Source organism: Harpia harpyja, chromosome 8 (genome assembly GCF_026419915.1).
Source record: "Harpia harpyja isolate bHarHar1 chromosome 8, bHarHar1 primary haplotype, whole genome shotgun sequence".
NCBI classification, from domain to species: Eukaryota; Metazoa; Chordata; class Aves; order Accipitriformes; family Accipitridae; genus Harpia; species Harpia harpyja.
Window position 1 is genome coordinate 33,353,992 of NC_068947.1, and position 16,212 is coordinate 33,370,203.

A 16,212-nucleotide genomic window follows, 5' to 3' on the forward strand; every position below is an offset into this window, starting at 1 on the left:
TGCTACAAACAGAATCACAAATATTACACATGGACTCCTCCGCCGTGAGAAGCGAGGTATGTTTACTTACTCTCTTTTACCACATGCTGCAATACCTCAAATGTGCTGTCGCTTAAGACCACGCATACAGTTCATTACTGCTACTCAGCTAAGTAGAGGATGCTTAAGGAACTGCTGTAACATGATTCTGCTTTTGAGCTTAGTTTCAGAAAAGTGTTTCAGTGACTATCTGCATCTTCCCGTTCTAATGTCAAAGCATTAGGTATGTCTAGTTTAAGATGAAGTTTCCTGAAAATAAGCTTTTATGATGATGAGCACGTAAGCACATTGCATACCAGCTATTACTAAGATTTCAGCAGTTCTTTAATACACTTGATGGTAGTTCCACAATTCCAAGGTTTTCCTTGGGTTAGGAGCAAACTTTTACACAGAGGAATGGGATAATGGAGAGATTCTGTCTTCATTATCAATGAAAAGATACTGAGAACGTAATTGGTAGATACAGTACTGCTTAGCTTTCTCCTAGACAGAACAGAAATGAAAAGTTTACATACATTCAAGGTCTTTATGGACAACTTATTGTCCAAGGACTTTGCTAGCAACAGGCACTAAACAGAAGTGAGATTTTTATGATGTAGGCATCAGGGTATGTTGTCTTATTTGATGCACTTCCTTCAGAAAAGGATTCCCAACGCTTCATCCCATGTGATGACTTTGGATGAGCACATAGTGACCTTGTTAATATAGATAATAAATAAGCTTCCCAGATAAAGAGATCTTAATTAACATAAATGAGACTTCTATTTCAAAGGCCAAAGAGAAAAGAAAAAACGTAAAGATGCTTACGAACCAAATCAAAAGGTTTTGACCTGTTAAACTTGCATTTTCCTTTTCACTCCTTTGTTATTTTCTCCTCTTTATGCACAACAGTTTAAAAAGAAATATTATGATTTTTATTTCAACAATCAACAGAAACCACTGCAACTTCCTAAGTTCTGTTTCAGGAAAGTCTGATGAAGATACATTCAATCTGCTTTTATAAGGTAAAACTACAAATTTGGGGCAGCTAAATTATTTGTTCAAACGCACACGCCCAACTCTAGCAAAGTGTCTTTATGAGATTTTTTTTTTCAACTGAGAGGAGGTTTTTTATTCTCCTGGCATGGGAAACACTGCTGTGTTCACCTTGAGGGACAACCATGCAAAACACTGCAGCTTTTTAAACCTGAAGATCGTTTCCAGCTCTGTGAACCAGAACTCGCACAATCTCGTGAGATATGTCTGCCTAAGTACTTCTATTATTCAGAACAATTTGCATCTTCAGAATCCGAGATACTGGAAGGAAGAGAAGGTTCCTACCTTCAGACTTAAATATCCAAGGTTAAATCAGGCTGAGAGCCAGTTGGCAACAGTTCCCTCCCAGAGGGTTTTCAGGAATTTCCCCTGGTTCATCCATTGAACTGCCACAGAATAAAATGAATAGGGGAAGATTGTTGAAAAGGTGATTTATGGGAAGATTCTACATTTGTGATTCCCAAGTAAGAACACTAAATTAAGAGAACTACTTCCTCTCAGAGTTGCAAGGAGTACAATACTGTAAAAGGGGACAGACGCTTCCTTAACCAAACGAACAAGGCTCTCAGCAGAGGTGAAGATGCACTATGTTTCACAGAGAAGAGCAGCAGCAGCAGCATTTAGAGCCCTCTGCTGCCACCAAGGTCAGAGAACCACAAAATCCACTGTTAGCTTGGGACAGGAGGGATTAGTCAGACAAAGCACCTTAACAAAAGCAAACGATGGTAATGGGCAGTTCCATTAGCAATAAAAACTTTAGTTAGTGAACTAAAAGCTAATATCGATCTTTATGCTTTAACAAAGGTCTTTTAAATTTAAACTATCTATAATATATGATGTAAATAAAATTATACTGCACACACTTAAAAGACGTGTACTGACACTAGCATATTAAAAAATACAATATAAACTGCAAATATGGAAAATCATCTGTATGCCTTGTTTATAGCATACTTGTTTTGAACACACTTGAGCTGTTGTTAAGTTTCAGTATGATTTTCAGTGAACCAAAATAAACATAAAGGATGTAAAAAGACCCCTGATCATCTACTACTAAGTGAATAGCAATCATCTTCCCATGAGTTTCTGCTTACATTAAAAAAAAGAAACCCCAAACCAACCAAACAAAAAAGCCACAATCAATTAGCAATGACTGTTTCTGGCCAAGATACAGTAGAAAGCTGTTTCAATGCCCAGTGTGAACTAGCAACAGATCAACTTACTGAAACCCAACTGGGCCTTGAATTGCAAGGTAAAACCAGTGAAAAGCAGATTTCACAATTTGCTTCATAAAAGCTACTATAGAGCAGCCTCAGCTGAAACAGGAGCAACACGTTCAGGATTCTATGCAAACAGTAAATGCCTAATTTATATAAGAAGAAAGGGATTCTGGTGGTGTAAAATAGATACATGAAGTGTTTCTGAAATGACTGAAAAATTTAGAGCACTGATAAAAACAAAAAGGCTGCTTATATTAAATATTTAGTCAACAAACTGGTCATAAAAGTATTTCCATAAACATAAAGAAAGCCCAAATAGTTTCACAAGCCTAAGCACAGCTTAATCTTATCTTAGCTGTAAATACCAAGGAGTAGAATTTTTGTAACAATGCGTGTAGGGTATTTACACACCCCAAAAAACAATGTCTAGGTATTCACTTAATTTAGCACAAACCAGAAAATGAAGTTAGGAAAACAGCCTCATATACAATCGTAACTAAATACAAGCCTGATGAAGATATGCTATGGAAAAGAGAGAAAATCAGTGATACAAAAGTTATCAAGAGTGAGATTTTTAAAAAATATTTCTTACGCATTTCTGATTATTGAACCTCTAGCATCTTTGAAAAATAAAGGCAGAAAGTAAACAGCAAAATGTGGACTGGATTTAATCGTATCTGTACAAGTATCAGAGCAAAAAAGTCATGCTAATTCTGTTATGTGTTGTAGTCCTTAACACTGAACTTACACCTTTTCCATCTGTAGAACTCAAAGAATTTCATACAAGACAGATAAAATGCAGTAGCATCAACTTAAATGGGTCAATACCTGAAGCCTATGACAGTCAAGTATTGGCATATCTCACAACACCAGATTAAGATTTTACTACTCCAATTTACTACCCCACTCTACCTTTGCCAGGAGTTCCAGTGGCAGCACAGAGGTAGCAGAAGAAAGCACTAAAGAAAGTGGGTTTGACTTGATGTTTCTAAACCAGAATCCCACTAAGTTCCTCGGACCCTGTAGGTCAATTCAGCAGTGCTCAGGAGTTAAAGTAACACATTGAACTAAAGCAACTGAAATATGGCAGTAGTTGCCTGAAGTTGCTGATAAATAAAAGGAGAGTAGGCCAAAACTGGAACTACAGTGCTTTAAACTGACACAGCAAGATTTACTAGACTGTGTTTGTCAAAGGACTTGAAACAAACTGAATTTGGGCAAATTAAATTCCTCCGGCAAGGTAGCATTCATTTTTTGAATCTCCCCCAATGCTACAAATTTGGATACAAATGCAAAACCAGCCAATTACTCAAGAGTAATCATTTACTGCTCAGCTGAGCTAAGGGCACATTCTCAGTCCACCCAGTTACAAAACAGAAATTGTACAACTTTTGTGATGAAGGTTTAAGCTAATGCATTTTCCTGTGTGACTGCATGCACAGCCTCATGTTATTGTGGTCAATTTCTACAGTTTAAGAAGCAGGAGTTACTTGCTTTTTCATGTCTCAATGTAATTCCAAAAAACAAGGCATCAAAAGGAAACTTTAATGTAGTCTTTAAATTGCAATTTTTACTTTTAGTTTCTACAAAATGATCTCTTACGAAGAAGGCAAATTTCTAAATTATTTTTTTGCTGTCGCTAAAAATTAAAGCAAGATTATACTGATGACGAGTAAGTGGTTTCTTACCTTTTAACTACAGTTTGCATTCATATTAGAAAACAGAAATAAAATTAGTTTTCAACTTCTAAAGCTTTTCTGTACAAGCAAAACAGTAAAGAAAAGGATATTTTCCTGGAGTTTCAATACCCACTCTGTAGTCCACGTAACTTTGATATGGATGGAAGTTGAAAATAAAAATGAGACCTGCTCTCTCAAATGCTATGACCTTATTGGATTCATGCTTTTCACTTACAAAGGCCTAGGAAAGAAAAAATAAAAATCTAATACTGTAAAATATTTCATTTCTAACTGAATTAACATAAAAAAGAAAACCCCCACTGCTTCTGTACCTTATTCCAAGTAAAACAGTCAAAGATTCAAGCAACATAGATAAGGACATTAACATGCAAACTGAAATTGCTTACCTATGTAATGTCATATAAGATTTTTGAGTACTAAACTGTAGCTTACTTTTTATAAGCCAACGTAAAATTAAAGAGTTAGAAGCATGTTAGGTACAGAGTACTTGAAAAATTCTTGCTTAAAGATCAGTAACACAGTCTTTTTATCACACTTTCCTTTAGCAAAAAATGGATTCCTTTTATCAAATCAAATCTTCAGTCTACTTGTTATGGGGATCTGCATTCCATCTACTGTTAGTAATTCAGAAAGTGAAGCACTGGATATGTTTTTTTGTTTGTTTTTCAAAACCTGTGTGAGAAATAGCTTTGATAAGCCACATTAAACTGCTGCACATACCACCTTTGTTCTATTTGCTAAAGCCATTAATAAATAACTAGACATCCATTTAAAAAATTCTTTAAAGTGGATTATGACTAGTATGGAATAATTAAACACTGAGAAATTATAATAATTGAGTTGCTTTGATAAAAAGTACAGTGCAATATTTGGCTAAAAAAGGTAAATACAAAAGTGCCAGGTTGAAGACCAGGAGAGTGTATACTCTGCTGAAAGTGTTTTCTCAGTAACAGAGTAATTATTTATATAAAAGTAAATTGTCAGAACAATTTAGTTTCCCAAAGCAATCCTTGGATTGGATTACAGACAATTTTATAGCCTGCTTTATCCAATCTGCAGTTACTAAATAAAAATAGCAAAAATAATAGGAAAAGAGCTTGCTATGAAGCTAAAAGGAGACTGTTTCAGATTTCTATTATCTGTGGAAGATATTTCAGTGACATGTTTTGACAACTTGAAATATATGGTGGGGCATTACACAGTGCATAATAAAGTGCTGTTTAAAATTTCTGCATGCAAATTTGGTATTCTTGTTATTCTGAACATGTACCCAACTGATGACTAAAAACTTATCATTTAGTATATACAGCTTACCGGGGGAGATGCAAGCCAGCCAAATCTTTCCTCCAATTTATTCATATCTCTATCAAATGTATTTAGGAATCTATAGCGAAGAAGATGATCCTCAGTAAGATTAAACTGTCTTCTGGCATAGTGGTAGCTCTCATTATTCCCTTTTCTGGGGAAGTCAAGCCATTCCGGATGTCCAAATTCGTTACCTGTATTTAAAAATATTAAGGATCTGTGAAACCATGTGCTAAAAATACGCTAAAACTGCAGAAAAAAGATACATTAAAGTGTATTTCCTTTCTACAAGTGTTAAATTCCAAAGAATAATTCTCCATATATATATATAGTCATTTTGATATTAAAATGTCTCTCAGATCTTTCATACTTGTTCCAGGTTTATTTGACCAGTGAAACCACCAGAGCAAAATATCCATGGACTCCAGGGGAAACGTAAAGTTGTAAATGAATTATAACCTCTATGCTATCATGCCATGCTTAAAAATTTCTCATCCTTTAAAGAGGGCAACAGAAATTCAGTCAACTGGAATACAAATTTTAGAGTCACTATGAAACCTAAACCCATCACTTTAACAGTAGAAATCCATTGTTTTAGAGCACTTAACAGAAATCAGCGCTATCGTTCGTATAACCACAGAGGTAGAAATCTCCCATTTCATCATTTAAACTCCAATTAAAAGACCAGTTGGATGCACTTTGACCACTTTTTTTGAACTTTTTATCCTGGCTATAAATACTGTCATTGTTTCCACAGTGGTATAAAAATAACTATTTAAAAAGATGACTTGAATCTCGGTTCCTCACTTCCTAGAAAAATTCAAAAAGACATCCTAGTTCAAGTAGCAGGCTAGATTATAGACAGTAAAGCGCAGTGCTTAGTGATGATGCATTCAGTATTTGATACTGTAAACAAGTGACTTAAGGGGTGTGACAACTCGGGAAATCTAACAGTATATGTCAATTCAGCAACCTTGCAAGGGGAGCTCCTTTTCCAAACATAACACACTGTCACGAGCACCAGAGACACATTTCAGGTTGGAATGAAGCATGACTGATCACTGGGTTCCTCTGTGTGCCCACCCGATCAGGTCCCTTTGTGCATGTGTAAACGCCACTGTATTTCAATTTGATTTTCTATAACAACAATGCTTCATAAGTTTGCCAGTCTCATCTTGATTATCTAGCCCACAGAACTACTGAATAGACTTTAAGACAAGGAATAGGTTTATTCAGACATAGATAACACACCATTAGAAAATAAGGAAAAAAGTTGTAATTTAATCAAGAAAAAGCTTAACTTCCCTTATGTAGAATCTCCAAAGCAAATCTCAGCTGTCAGAGCTGAAGTTTCACAGCAACACCTCATTTTGGAGTCAGTATTTTGAATGACTTTCATGTATCCAAAGTCTTCTTGTTTTATATACTGTCATTATTGCAGTTTGAGACAAATCCAAATGGACTTAATGGTTGTACCTTGTGCTATAATCCGCTGCCTAGCGGACTCTCAGTCATTTTGGACTATTCATTTTACACAGGATTAAAATGCATTAAGTGCCTTGAAAGTTAAACACACATTTCAAAGCCTATGACAGTTGATTCATCACAAACGTTTCAGAGAGATTACACAGAACATCTACTCACCATAAAACAGAGACAAGTAGTGTACCTGGAAATATGTATGGGAAGCAGTATGATCAAATTTAAGAGGGTTTCTATTTTTAAAAAAAAGGATCCTAACCATTTCTACAAGCAGTTACTCAAGTTTTGTCAATAAACTGGAGGTTTGTGGGAAGATGAAGGACAGGGATGCTGAGAGAAAGCAAACGTTGTTTCCTGGATGGATACCCTACATGTGCAGCCACCATCTGCTGTCTCGCACAGCCTGCACTGCCTGGAAGGCCTGGAGGATATGGTCAGCAGTGACAGCTATGAATGTACGTTTTCAAAGTGATTTTTGTGTATTTCCATGCTTCACAGGAACAAAGAAATGAACAGAGAACAAAAAAGAAAGGCTGCATATATATTTAGGAGAATCCTTCACAGTGGTATCCGTTTTGTAAACGAACTGACAAGTTGTAAATTAAATTTCCCGTTCAAAAGCTAAACCACTAAATTTCATATTCAGCTCAAAACCAGAAACAAATATAAAAGAATCAGAATCACAGCAGGACTTTGAAAATGACCTTGGAAGAATGCTGGACTGAGCTCTTAAACTGTGCTAACAATACGGTACGGAAAATGAGGAAAGATATTGCTACAAAACAGACACTGTATCTAACTAAATTCAATATTCTTGTAAGAGCTGGGCAAAGTATTACCTTCTTTCATGATCTGTGCACTACTGAAAAGATAGACTACATGAGATAGTTCAGTTAAAGATAGCAAAAACCATCAGAAAGTCAGAGATGATCTGTATCTTGAAAAGATAGCCAAGAAAATCATACCTATTTGTTCAAGAAAAACATAAAAACAGGGGAAATAAGCAACAGAAGATAGCAAATAAATTAGACTAAACTAGCCCATCATTTCAATAGAGTATTTCACTGTAAGTAGAAAGTTTATACCATATACGAACTCCCCCACCTCCACTCGCTTTGCCTGTTTCCCCACCACAGTTCTTTGAATGCTGCATTTTGTTGTTTTTTTTTTTTTTAAAGAACAATAGAAGCACAGCAAAGTACAAAAGCAATGTTATTGTTCTAGCCATTACTAATGGTCATTAAGAAAAAAGGAATTTAACGTAGTGCAGCAACTTGATAGAAGATTAAATTACTTACTAATATCTGTAAAGCATGTTGAGGGTCTAAACACTGACTGCTCGCACTTTAAACGTGTTTCTATGGGCACCTTCTGGACAACACACTCATGAGTTTTTTGCATGTGTTGCTTGATTTTAAAAGGGTCCCTTGACTTCTCTTTTGAGAAAGAAAAATAGAAGTTCATACATAATGACAGAACAAGTTGAAGTAGGCATTTTTGGTTATGTTTTTAAGATGAGGTATAGGGAGAAGGAACTAACATTTAGGATGCAAGCAGGCCTTCCAATAAACTCCAGAGAGTGTTTTTGCACTTGAGATGCATTGAGGCTATCTAAAAAGAAGCATGACCAGCAGGTCGAGGGAGGTGATTGTTCCCCTCTACTCCACTCTCATGAGACCCCATCTGGAGTCCTGTGTTCAGCTCTGGGGCCCCCCAACATAAGAAGGACATGGAGCTGTTGGAGCGAGTCCAGGGGAGGGCCATGAAGATGATCAGGGGGCTGGAGAACTGCTCCTAGGAAGGCAGGCTGAGAGTTGGGGTTGTTCAGCCTGGAGAAGGGAAGGCTCCAGGGAGACCTTATAGCAGCCTTGCAGTACTTAAAGGGGGCCTACAAGAAAGCCAGAGAGGGACTTTTTACCAGGGCATGTAGTGACAGGACAAGGGGTGATGGCTTTAAACTGAAAGAGGGTAGATTTAGATTAGATGTAAGAAAGAAGCTCTTCACTATCAGGGTGGTGAGATACTGGAACAGATTTCCCAGAGAGGTTGTGGATGTCCCATCCCTGGAAGTGTTCAAGGCCAGGCTGGATGGGGCCTTAAGCAACCTGGTCTAGTGGAAGGTGTTCCTGCCCATGGCAGGGGGGTTGGAACTAGATGACCTTTAATGTCCCTTCCAACCCAACCTATTCTAAGATTGTAAAATCTTTTAAAAAAATACACACCTCACTACTATTTTTTTTTTCTTAATTGCTATTTTTTCCTAATTTAACTTTACAACAAATGAGGGGAGGGTCTAGGAAAGGGAAGGTACAGGTAACTGACCAACACTCATTTCTAGAGATAACTAATGCTACCTGTGATGCACACGCTGCCCCCTTCCCCATGTTCCACTTCTCATTTCTGAGAAGAATCAGCAACATTCACTTCTTGATAATTGTGAAAGCCTCTAAGCATAGAAGTACTATCAGGATTTCTTTTCCTGTAATTAATTTGCTGTTTGATGTAAAGGTCCCAACTACAGATTGACAAGAAGCCAGCTGCTACAAATGATGCAAATCAAGACAATGGAACTAATGTGGGGGAGGCAGAGAACAAAGCTGAAATTAGCTGAAATTTTGATTAGAGAAACAAAACAAATACAAATCATTGAAGTGCAATGCATACTAATTTTATCTAGGAATTAATTCAAGGTTGATATTTCCTACATATTGCGCATATAGGACAACTTTACTATGTACAAGATTTCAAGATCACAATTTTAATAAATAAATTAACTTCCTATTACTATAATGAAAATTTACATCACACTTGTTTATTAGGCTAGAAATGCATTTACACCACAAAGCAGTTACGCTCCTGATGATTGCTTTGAAGCTTCGCCCCACAGGTCATTAAAGTTTTCTTAATCTCTCTTCTTTAGACATTTTTACTAGCAATTCTCTCTCAAAGAATCAGGCTAAGCAGAACTGAAGGCATATTTAAAAGATGCAGCAAGCAGTGTCAAGAGATGCCTGTTATTTTGGTTTGTTTGTATTTTGAATTAAGTATGACATTAAATACTTTAAAAGCAGTTAAAGCAAGTAGTTTATTTGATACATCAAAGATAAGAGTTTAATTACATGTGGAAGGCTGAACAAGTTTTTAAACGATCTAAAATACTATAAAAAAGATCCTATTTAAAGCCGATGAACTGGAGACTGAACACATTGGGACAAAATTTCAACAGTTCCACCTTAACATATTTCTATCAAAGTAAGTAGAGTTATGCCAATTTACACAAGCCAGATAATCAACTCATTCAGGAGTTGTAACTGATTTGAATTTAACCTCACTACCTTTGTGAACAATGATGACAATGCAACAATCTGCAGATTATAAATAGAATCAATGTAAATTAGATCTAGTTAGCATACGGTATTTATCATTATTTCAAACAATAAACTTTTCAAACAATTAATCCTCATTTTCCCTAGTTGTGAAGCTCTTGGATATAAAGTAATTCTGATACTTTGTATTTACTCACGTTTGTACCAAATCTTTTAAACATTAATACTACCAAAACCAAATAAGAAACTCTATATTGCCTTCAAATTATGAGAGAATGAGCTTCATTACAAGCATTCATTAAATCTTGTCATCCATGTAACAATATAATAAAGTGAAATTCCAAATGGACTCCTCCTGAAACACTTGGTTTAGATCACTGGGAGACCTTCATTTTTTTTTAATCTCTCTAGCACTTGTATTCAATGACATATTGGTCCAGAAAAGACTAACAAAATCAATTCAGGCAAACAATAATATTGTAACTCCTGCATAAAACAGACTAGAGAAAATCTCACACATGAGGTAATGGTAGAAAGAGGTATTGGTAAAGCCAGTTCTGTGAGAAAAGTATTTTTCTCCCATTTTCTGAAAATACCAGCTATTGCCTCCTTCCAGTCTATGATAAGACAAAAATCAGGATAAATACCATATTTATTTAGAAACTCAGATCCTTCATCTCTCCTAGGGGAGAAAGGAGGGGATGCTTAACCTTGCCTGTATTAAGTGATCAAAGAATGCATCTCCTCTGGTGTGATACAGTCATGAAAAACACAAGCATGCCTCTAATGTATCAAAGACATAGGAAAGTGTCGAGTCCTTAAAATGTTTAACGCCAGATCACACCAGGGATACAGTACTCTATCCACAGTAGCTGACTAGAAGAACCAGGCCAGCTATAGAATGAAATTGAGGAATTCCCTGGGATGTCTGACTTGTTGCTCCAAGGAGAAATCTTTCAGCTTATCTAGAAATGTAGTTTCTTGTTCTTCCACCAGAATAACATTGATTTAATTCATACAGCACTAAATGAAGGCTTCTGTTAATATGACCTTTTCTGCTTTTACAGCCTCTCTCTTCTTCTTTACTACTTCTCAATCTTAAGTGTTATCACAGCAAACTGTTTGGAAGTATGGCTTTAACACTATTCAGGTATGACATTCCAGTCCTATTTCTTAATATACCAGTAAACCTATTGAATCAGAATTAAAAGTCCATTTAGTTGCCCGTTTCCAACAGTGGCCAAAAGCAAGTACCTAGAAAAGGACTGAAGAATACAGGAAGCATGAATGATGCTTCCTCTTAACACAATCCACCAGCCTCCATTCATTTTCAGGACATGACAATGATTATTTTTTTTTCTCCCTCCCCCGCCCCCCCATCCTCTTACAGACTATATGCATAAAACTAACATGGAAGCCTGTACTACGTTTTCACACAGTCAGCATAGGTAGGTAGCACTTTCAAATGTCCTACTTATCATTTGAATACCTAAGCTTTTAAATAGTGAACATTCTCCCAGGGAAGCTTTAAGCCTCTCCCTCTGCCCTGAGAAATCCTGAAGAAAATTATGATGGTGGTCCTCCCCAACATCGTAAGGACTAAACTGCAACACTAACTGCAATTTCTTCCAAATGCTATGATTAATTGTTGAAGCTCTGAAGAAAACAAACAAATAAATCACATTAAAAAAACCCTTCAAGATAACCTGAAATAAATTTTCAGAATGTTACCCTTAGATATATGAACCACAGCTTTTTGCTTTTTGATAACTACCAGCACTTGTGAAACTTTCTGTATAAGACTGTTTCATAAAATAAGATTTGTGTGTTGGGGAATATTAGCTCTGGCAAAACCTTAATTGGGACAATATACTCTCCATCTCTTCTTTTGAGACTTTTATATTAAAAAAGCCAAAACTGGGTGACAGAGAAACTGCTTATGGATTCAAAGAGTTTGGGACCACAGTCTCCTACAGGGGTGTAGGAGACTTGCTTGTCATGATCCTGGAGATTCTGCAGATGATCATCCTCCCTTCACTTATCTGTTTACAACTGGTATGACTAAAACTCAAAACATTTCAAGAACTCTGAAAATTGGTTTCTATTCTTACTTAAGAAATGAAAATGTAGATTTTCAAATCAGAAAGAATAAAGTACAACATAAAAAAATTTTACAAACCCAGGAAAACTGTGTGTATATAAACACATCCACGACAAAGCTTTTGGCAACGCAAAGTTGTACAACATTGCTCAGCAGGAAAATGTTAACTTTAGAAACTATATTCATCATCAAGTATTTTATTACTTTTTATAGTTTTATAAAAAGGGCACTTACTGCTTACTGATCTTTTCTCCTCCAAAAGAGATACCTTTGTAGTATATGTCACTTACAATAAATGCCTTTTGTCAAACAGATCAGCTTTATTATTCCCTCAGTCATCAAGGCAAACAGGCACAGGTTAATACAAACAAATCATCCAGGAAAGCAAATATTCTGATATCACAGACTTTGCTTAAATTCAAGAGGCTTCATACTTTACCATTTCTTTTTTACAGAAGCTGACAAATGTTTACTGAGTCTGTGCTCTTGCAAGATACTGTACTAATTTTATACTACTGTTAAAAGGTCCAGTACTCTGATTTTCCTATTTTAATATACCAGCCATTTCAAATAACATCATGCTACTGCTTGGTACACAGGTTGTCAAGCCCAGATAAATACAGTTAATCTTTACTTGTGATTAGATGTCCTGAAGTTTTTCCTCTCTATCAGAAGTTCTCAATTTTTTTATATATACTACAACTTGCAATATCTAACTAGCTTTTTTTATACTATATTTAGCTGATTGCAGCACTTTCAAAGTTCAGTGATAAGTTTTTCTAAAATATTCTCATCAAATCATATTTATTGTAATCTATTCCTAACACATCCTATTTAGCAAGCAAGAGAAAACCAGAAATCCTATTAAATTACATTTTTCCCAACCAGTTATGGTATTCTTCTCTCATGTATGTCCTCATTTTAAACTGGAAAAAGTAATTTTTAAAAATTTCAACTGAATTCAAGAGCAAAATACTGCTGTGAAGTAAAACAGAAACCAAAAGAAATAAACTCCCACCCGAAACTTCTGTGAAATATGTTTTACTTCATCTCTGTCAGATTCATATGGTATCAAAATGACATAGTTGACACCATAGTTCTCTTGCGTATTTCCAAGTGCTGTGTCTGGCTTACCTAAGAAGCTTTTGGGGGAGAATGACTATAATTCAAAGCACTATAGGAATAGGTTAAGCTCTCTGTGCTTGCTCATACATCTGCATGGCACAGAACAGAAATACCTTTAGCTTCTGAAAACAACACATTCCCTCATAGTTCCCATCTTCAACAATATCCCTTAAACAGCTCTAAGCCAGCTGATGCATCCTCACATACTGTATCCAAAAAGGAGCTAGCGCAGTTACCCAAAACTCTTACTGTCTCACATTTCAGGAGAGATTTTGGTAACACTTAAGCACAGTTCTGCCCCCTCTTCAAATAATGTTTAAAATTAAATAGAATTTTCTGGGTTGTGGTATACCAATAAATGACTTGCTTCTCTCCCATTCCCCCTTCCTATCAAGGCTGGCCTGTCTTCACTTATTTCCTACTGATGTTAAAAAGTTGGAGATATCATACTGTACAATTTTATAATGTTGATAAAACAGTTCCAAGTTCTTAAAGGAGATAATTTTCCAATTGTTCCAATAAAAGTTCCAACCATACTAAATAGCATTGTTCAGTCCTCTTATTTCAAATCTACACCTTTTGTCAGATCAATTACAGAAAAAAAAAAAGCCCAAGTAAAAAGAAAACAAGCAATTGTGCTCAGAAGCACCACCTCTATACCTGTATTAGGAAAGGCTGGATGGCTGAGGAGCTTGCTTACATAGAGAAGTAGCCAGTCACAGGCATAGTGGAGAGACCATAGCATTGCTTACTATGATTTACTTTACTTTTCAATAGAAGCAGAGCGCATGACAGTTATGCCAGCGTGTTCCTATTTAGCAGAGCTATATTTAGACAGAAAAAAACATTTCCTTGGAATAAATCAGTCTTTCATTTATTTATTTGTAGTGTTCCATCAAAAGAGTATTCAATGAAATATTAGTAGTGTCACTGACAATAGTATTCAGTTTCTAGGGGCAGAGTAATGTTTCCCTTGAATGCTTTAGTGAGCAGAGCTCAAGAGTTTCTGCAGTTCATACCAACAGACAAGAAAAGAGTAACATGAGAAGTTATCTAGACTACAAGGGACCCTGAGAGGATGGTTATTTTACTAATCTACTCTTAGAAACTTTCAGTTCTGTAAGTTTACATTTTGGCACCCCTCCCCCAGTGTAGAATAATATATTTCAGACTTAAAATTTACTCCATGCTCTCATACAGTATTTAAAAAATTGAGTAACAATATAAACTATTTGTTTTGCTGTTACACTGAAGCAGTTTCCATTTAGTTGTTTCTATTAGCTGCATCTTCCTAAAAACAAGAGACTGACTTGGATACTGTGACATGTCCACCATGCTCCATGTGTACAGGCACAGTATAAATAATTTAGTTAACCACTTCCAATACCTCACTAAAATATTTAGGAACAGAAATATTCCACAACACATCACAAAGGTTAAAAAAAAACCAAATAAACCACAAAACACCAAAAAAACAAGTGTCACATACTGCCAGGTATCGACTGATACCACAACTGACAGGTTAATGGGCTTAAAAAGTGAATCAACGACCAGACTGGAAGAGGTCACGCAAAGATGGCAAACTTTTTGCACTAATATATTCAATAAATAGCAGTTTTCTTACTGGTGTCAGTAAGTCCAGAATTTAATCCTCTAATTTTGAAAGAGTATATAAAGGATTATATTACTGAAAGAAAAAGAAAATGTAAACCGAAGAGAGAGACCACTTGAACAGCATTTGATAGATATGAAAGTTAAAGCTTTTCAATATGATGTAAATAAAAAATGAAAGTTCAGTAATATTCTCTTCTTGCTATAGGAACAAACCAAGTTAAAATGAAATAATTATGCATTTGTTATCAGCACAAAATAAGAAAATTTGAAATTAAAGTTTGACCAATTCAAAAAGCAGCTCATAAACTAAAAAACTAAAAAAAAAGAAAAAAAAATTACCAGCTTGCCTTTGGAGTCTAGGCATTCACAAGAAACTTACATGTCTTATACAGAGCACAAGTCTTATAAGGAGCAGCTGAGGGAACTGGGGTTGTTTAGCCTGGCTGAGGGGAGACCTTATCGCTCTCTACAACTACCTGAAAGGAGGTTGTAGCAAGGTGGGTGTTGGTCTCTTTTCCCAGGTAACAAGTGATAGGATGAGAGGAAATGGCCCCAAGTTGCACCAGGTGAGGCTTAGACTGGATATTAGGAGAAATTTCTTTACTGAAAGGGTTGTCACGTATTGGAACAGGCTGCCCAGGGAAGTGGTGGTGTCACCATCCCTGGAGGTGTTCAAAAAACACGTAGACAAGGCACTTCAGGACATGGTTTAGTGGGCATGGTGGTGTTGGGCTGACGGTTGGACTCGATGATCTTGAGGGCCTTTTCCAACCTAAATGATTCTATGATTCTATGAACTTACAATACAGAGAGGACTGCAATAGATGTCAAATCTGGCAAGCAACAAAGATGTCTGGGAAGACAACTTTGTGCAAGACTGGACAGTGTCAGATATTTTTGCAAACTTCTCTATACTGGCTGAATCTAAAAGGAGCTGAGAAATTTCTCATTTATTTGAAACAGAAAAGTTTTTAAACACCCCAAGTGACAGATGTCAGGACTCTTGAATATATAAATATTAATCAAGTGACATTCAAAGATGCCGACAGTGAAACTTTCAACTTCTAAAATGTTACAACGCTTTCAAAGAAAATAAAGCTTTATACTTTCATTGACAAATATTAACACAGCACTATGTCTTCACACAGTTCTATACAACTATTTCAAGCAAATAAACAGAGAAGAAAATACATGAATCTTGTTCCATAGAACTGGCAACTTAGCATTTGGTAAGGTGGTGATACGGGAAAAAAAAAAAAATAGGC

General features: G+C 36.0%; 1 protein-coding gene across 2 annotated transcripts in view; it reads right to left on the reverse strand.

Annotated features, from left to right (window-relative positions):
* Positions 1 to 16,212, reverse strand: part of GBE1 (1,4-alpha-glucan branching enzyme 1) — a 173,454-nt gene that overhangs the window by 22,953 nt on the left and 134,289 nt on the right. For both annotated transcript variants that reach the window (XM_052795218.1, XM_052795219.1), the window contains exons 13-14: positions 5,309 to 5,493; positions 4,084 to 4,214 (exon numbers count right to left, since the gene is read on the reverse strand). In XM_052795218.1, the coding sequence (XP_052651178.1) occupies positions 4,084 to 4,214; positions 5,309 to 5,493 (316 nt within the window). The remainder of the gene's footprint in view (positions 1 to 4,083; positions 4,215 to 5,308; positions 5,494 to 16,212) is intronic.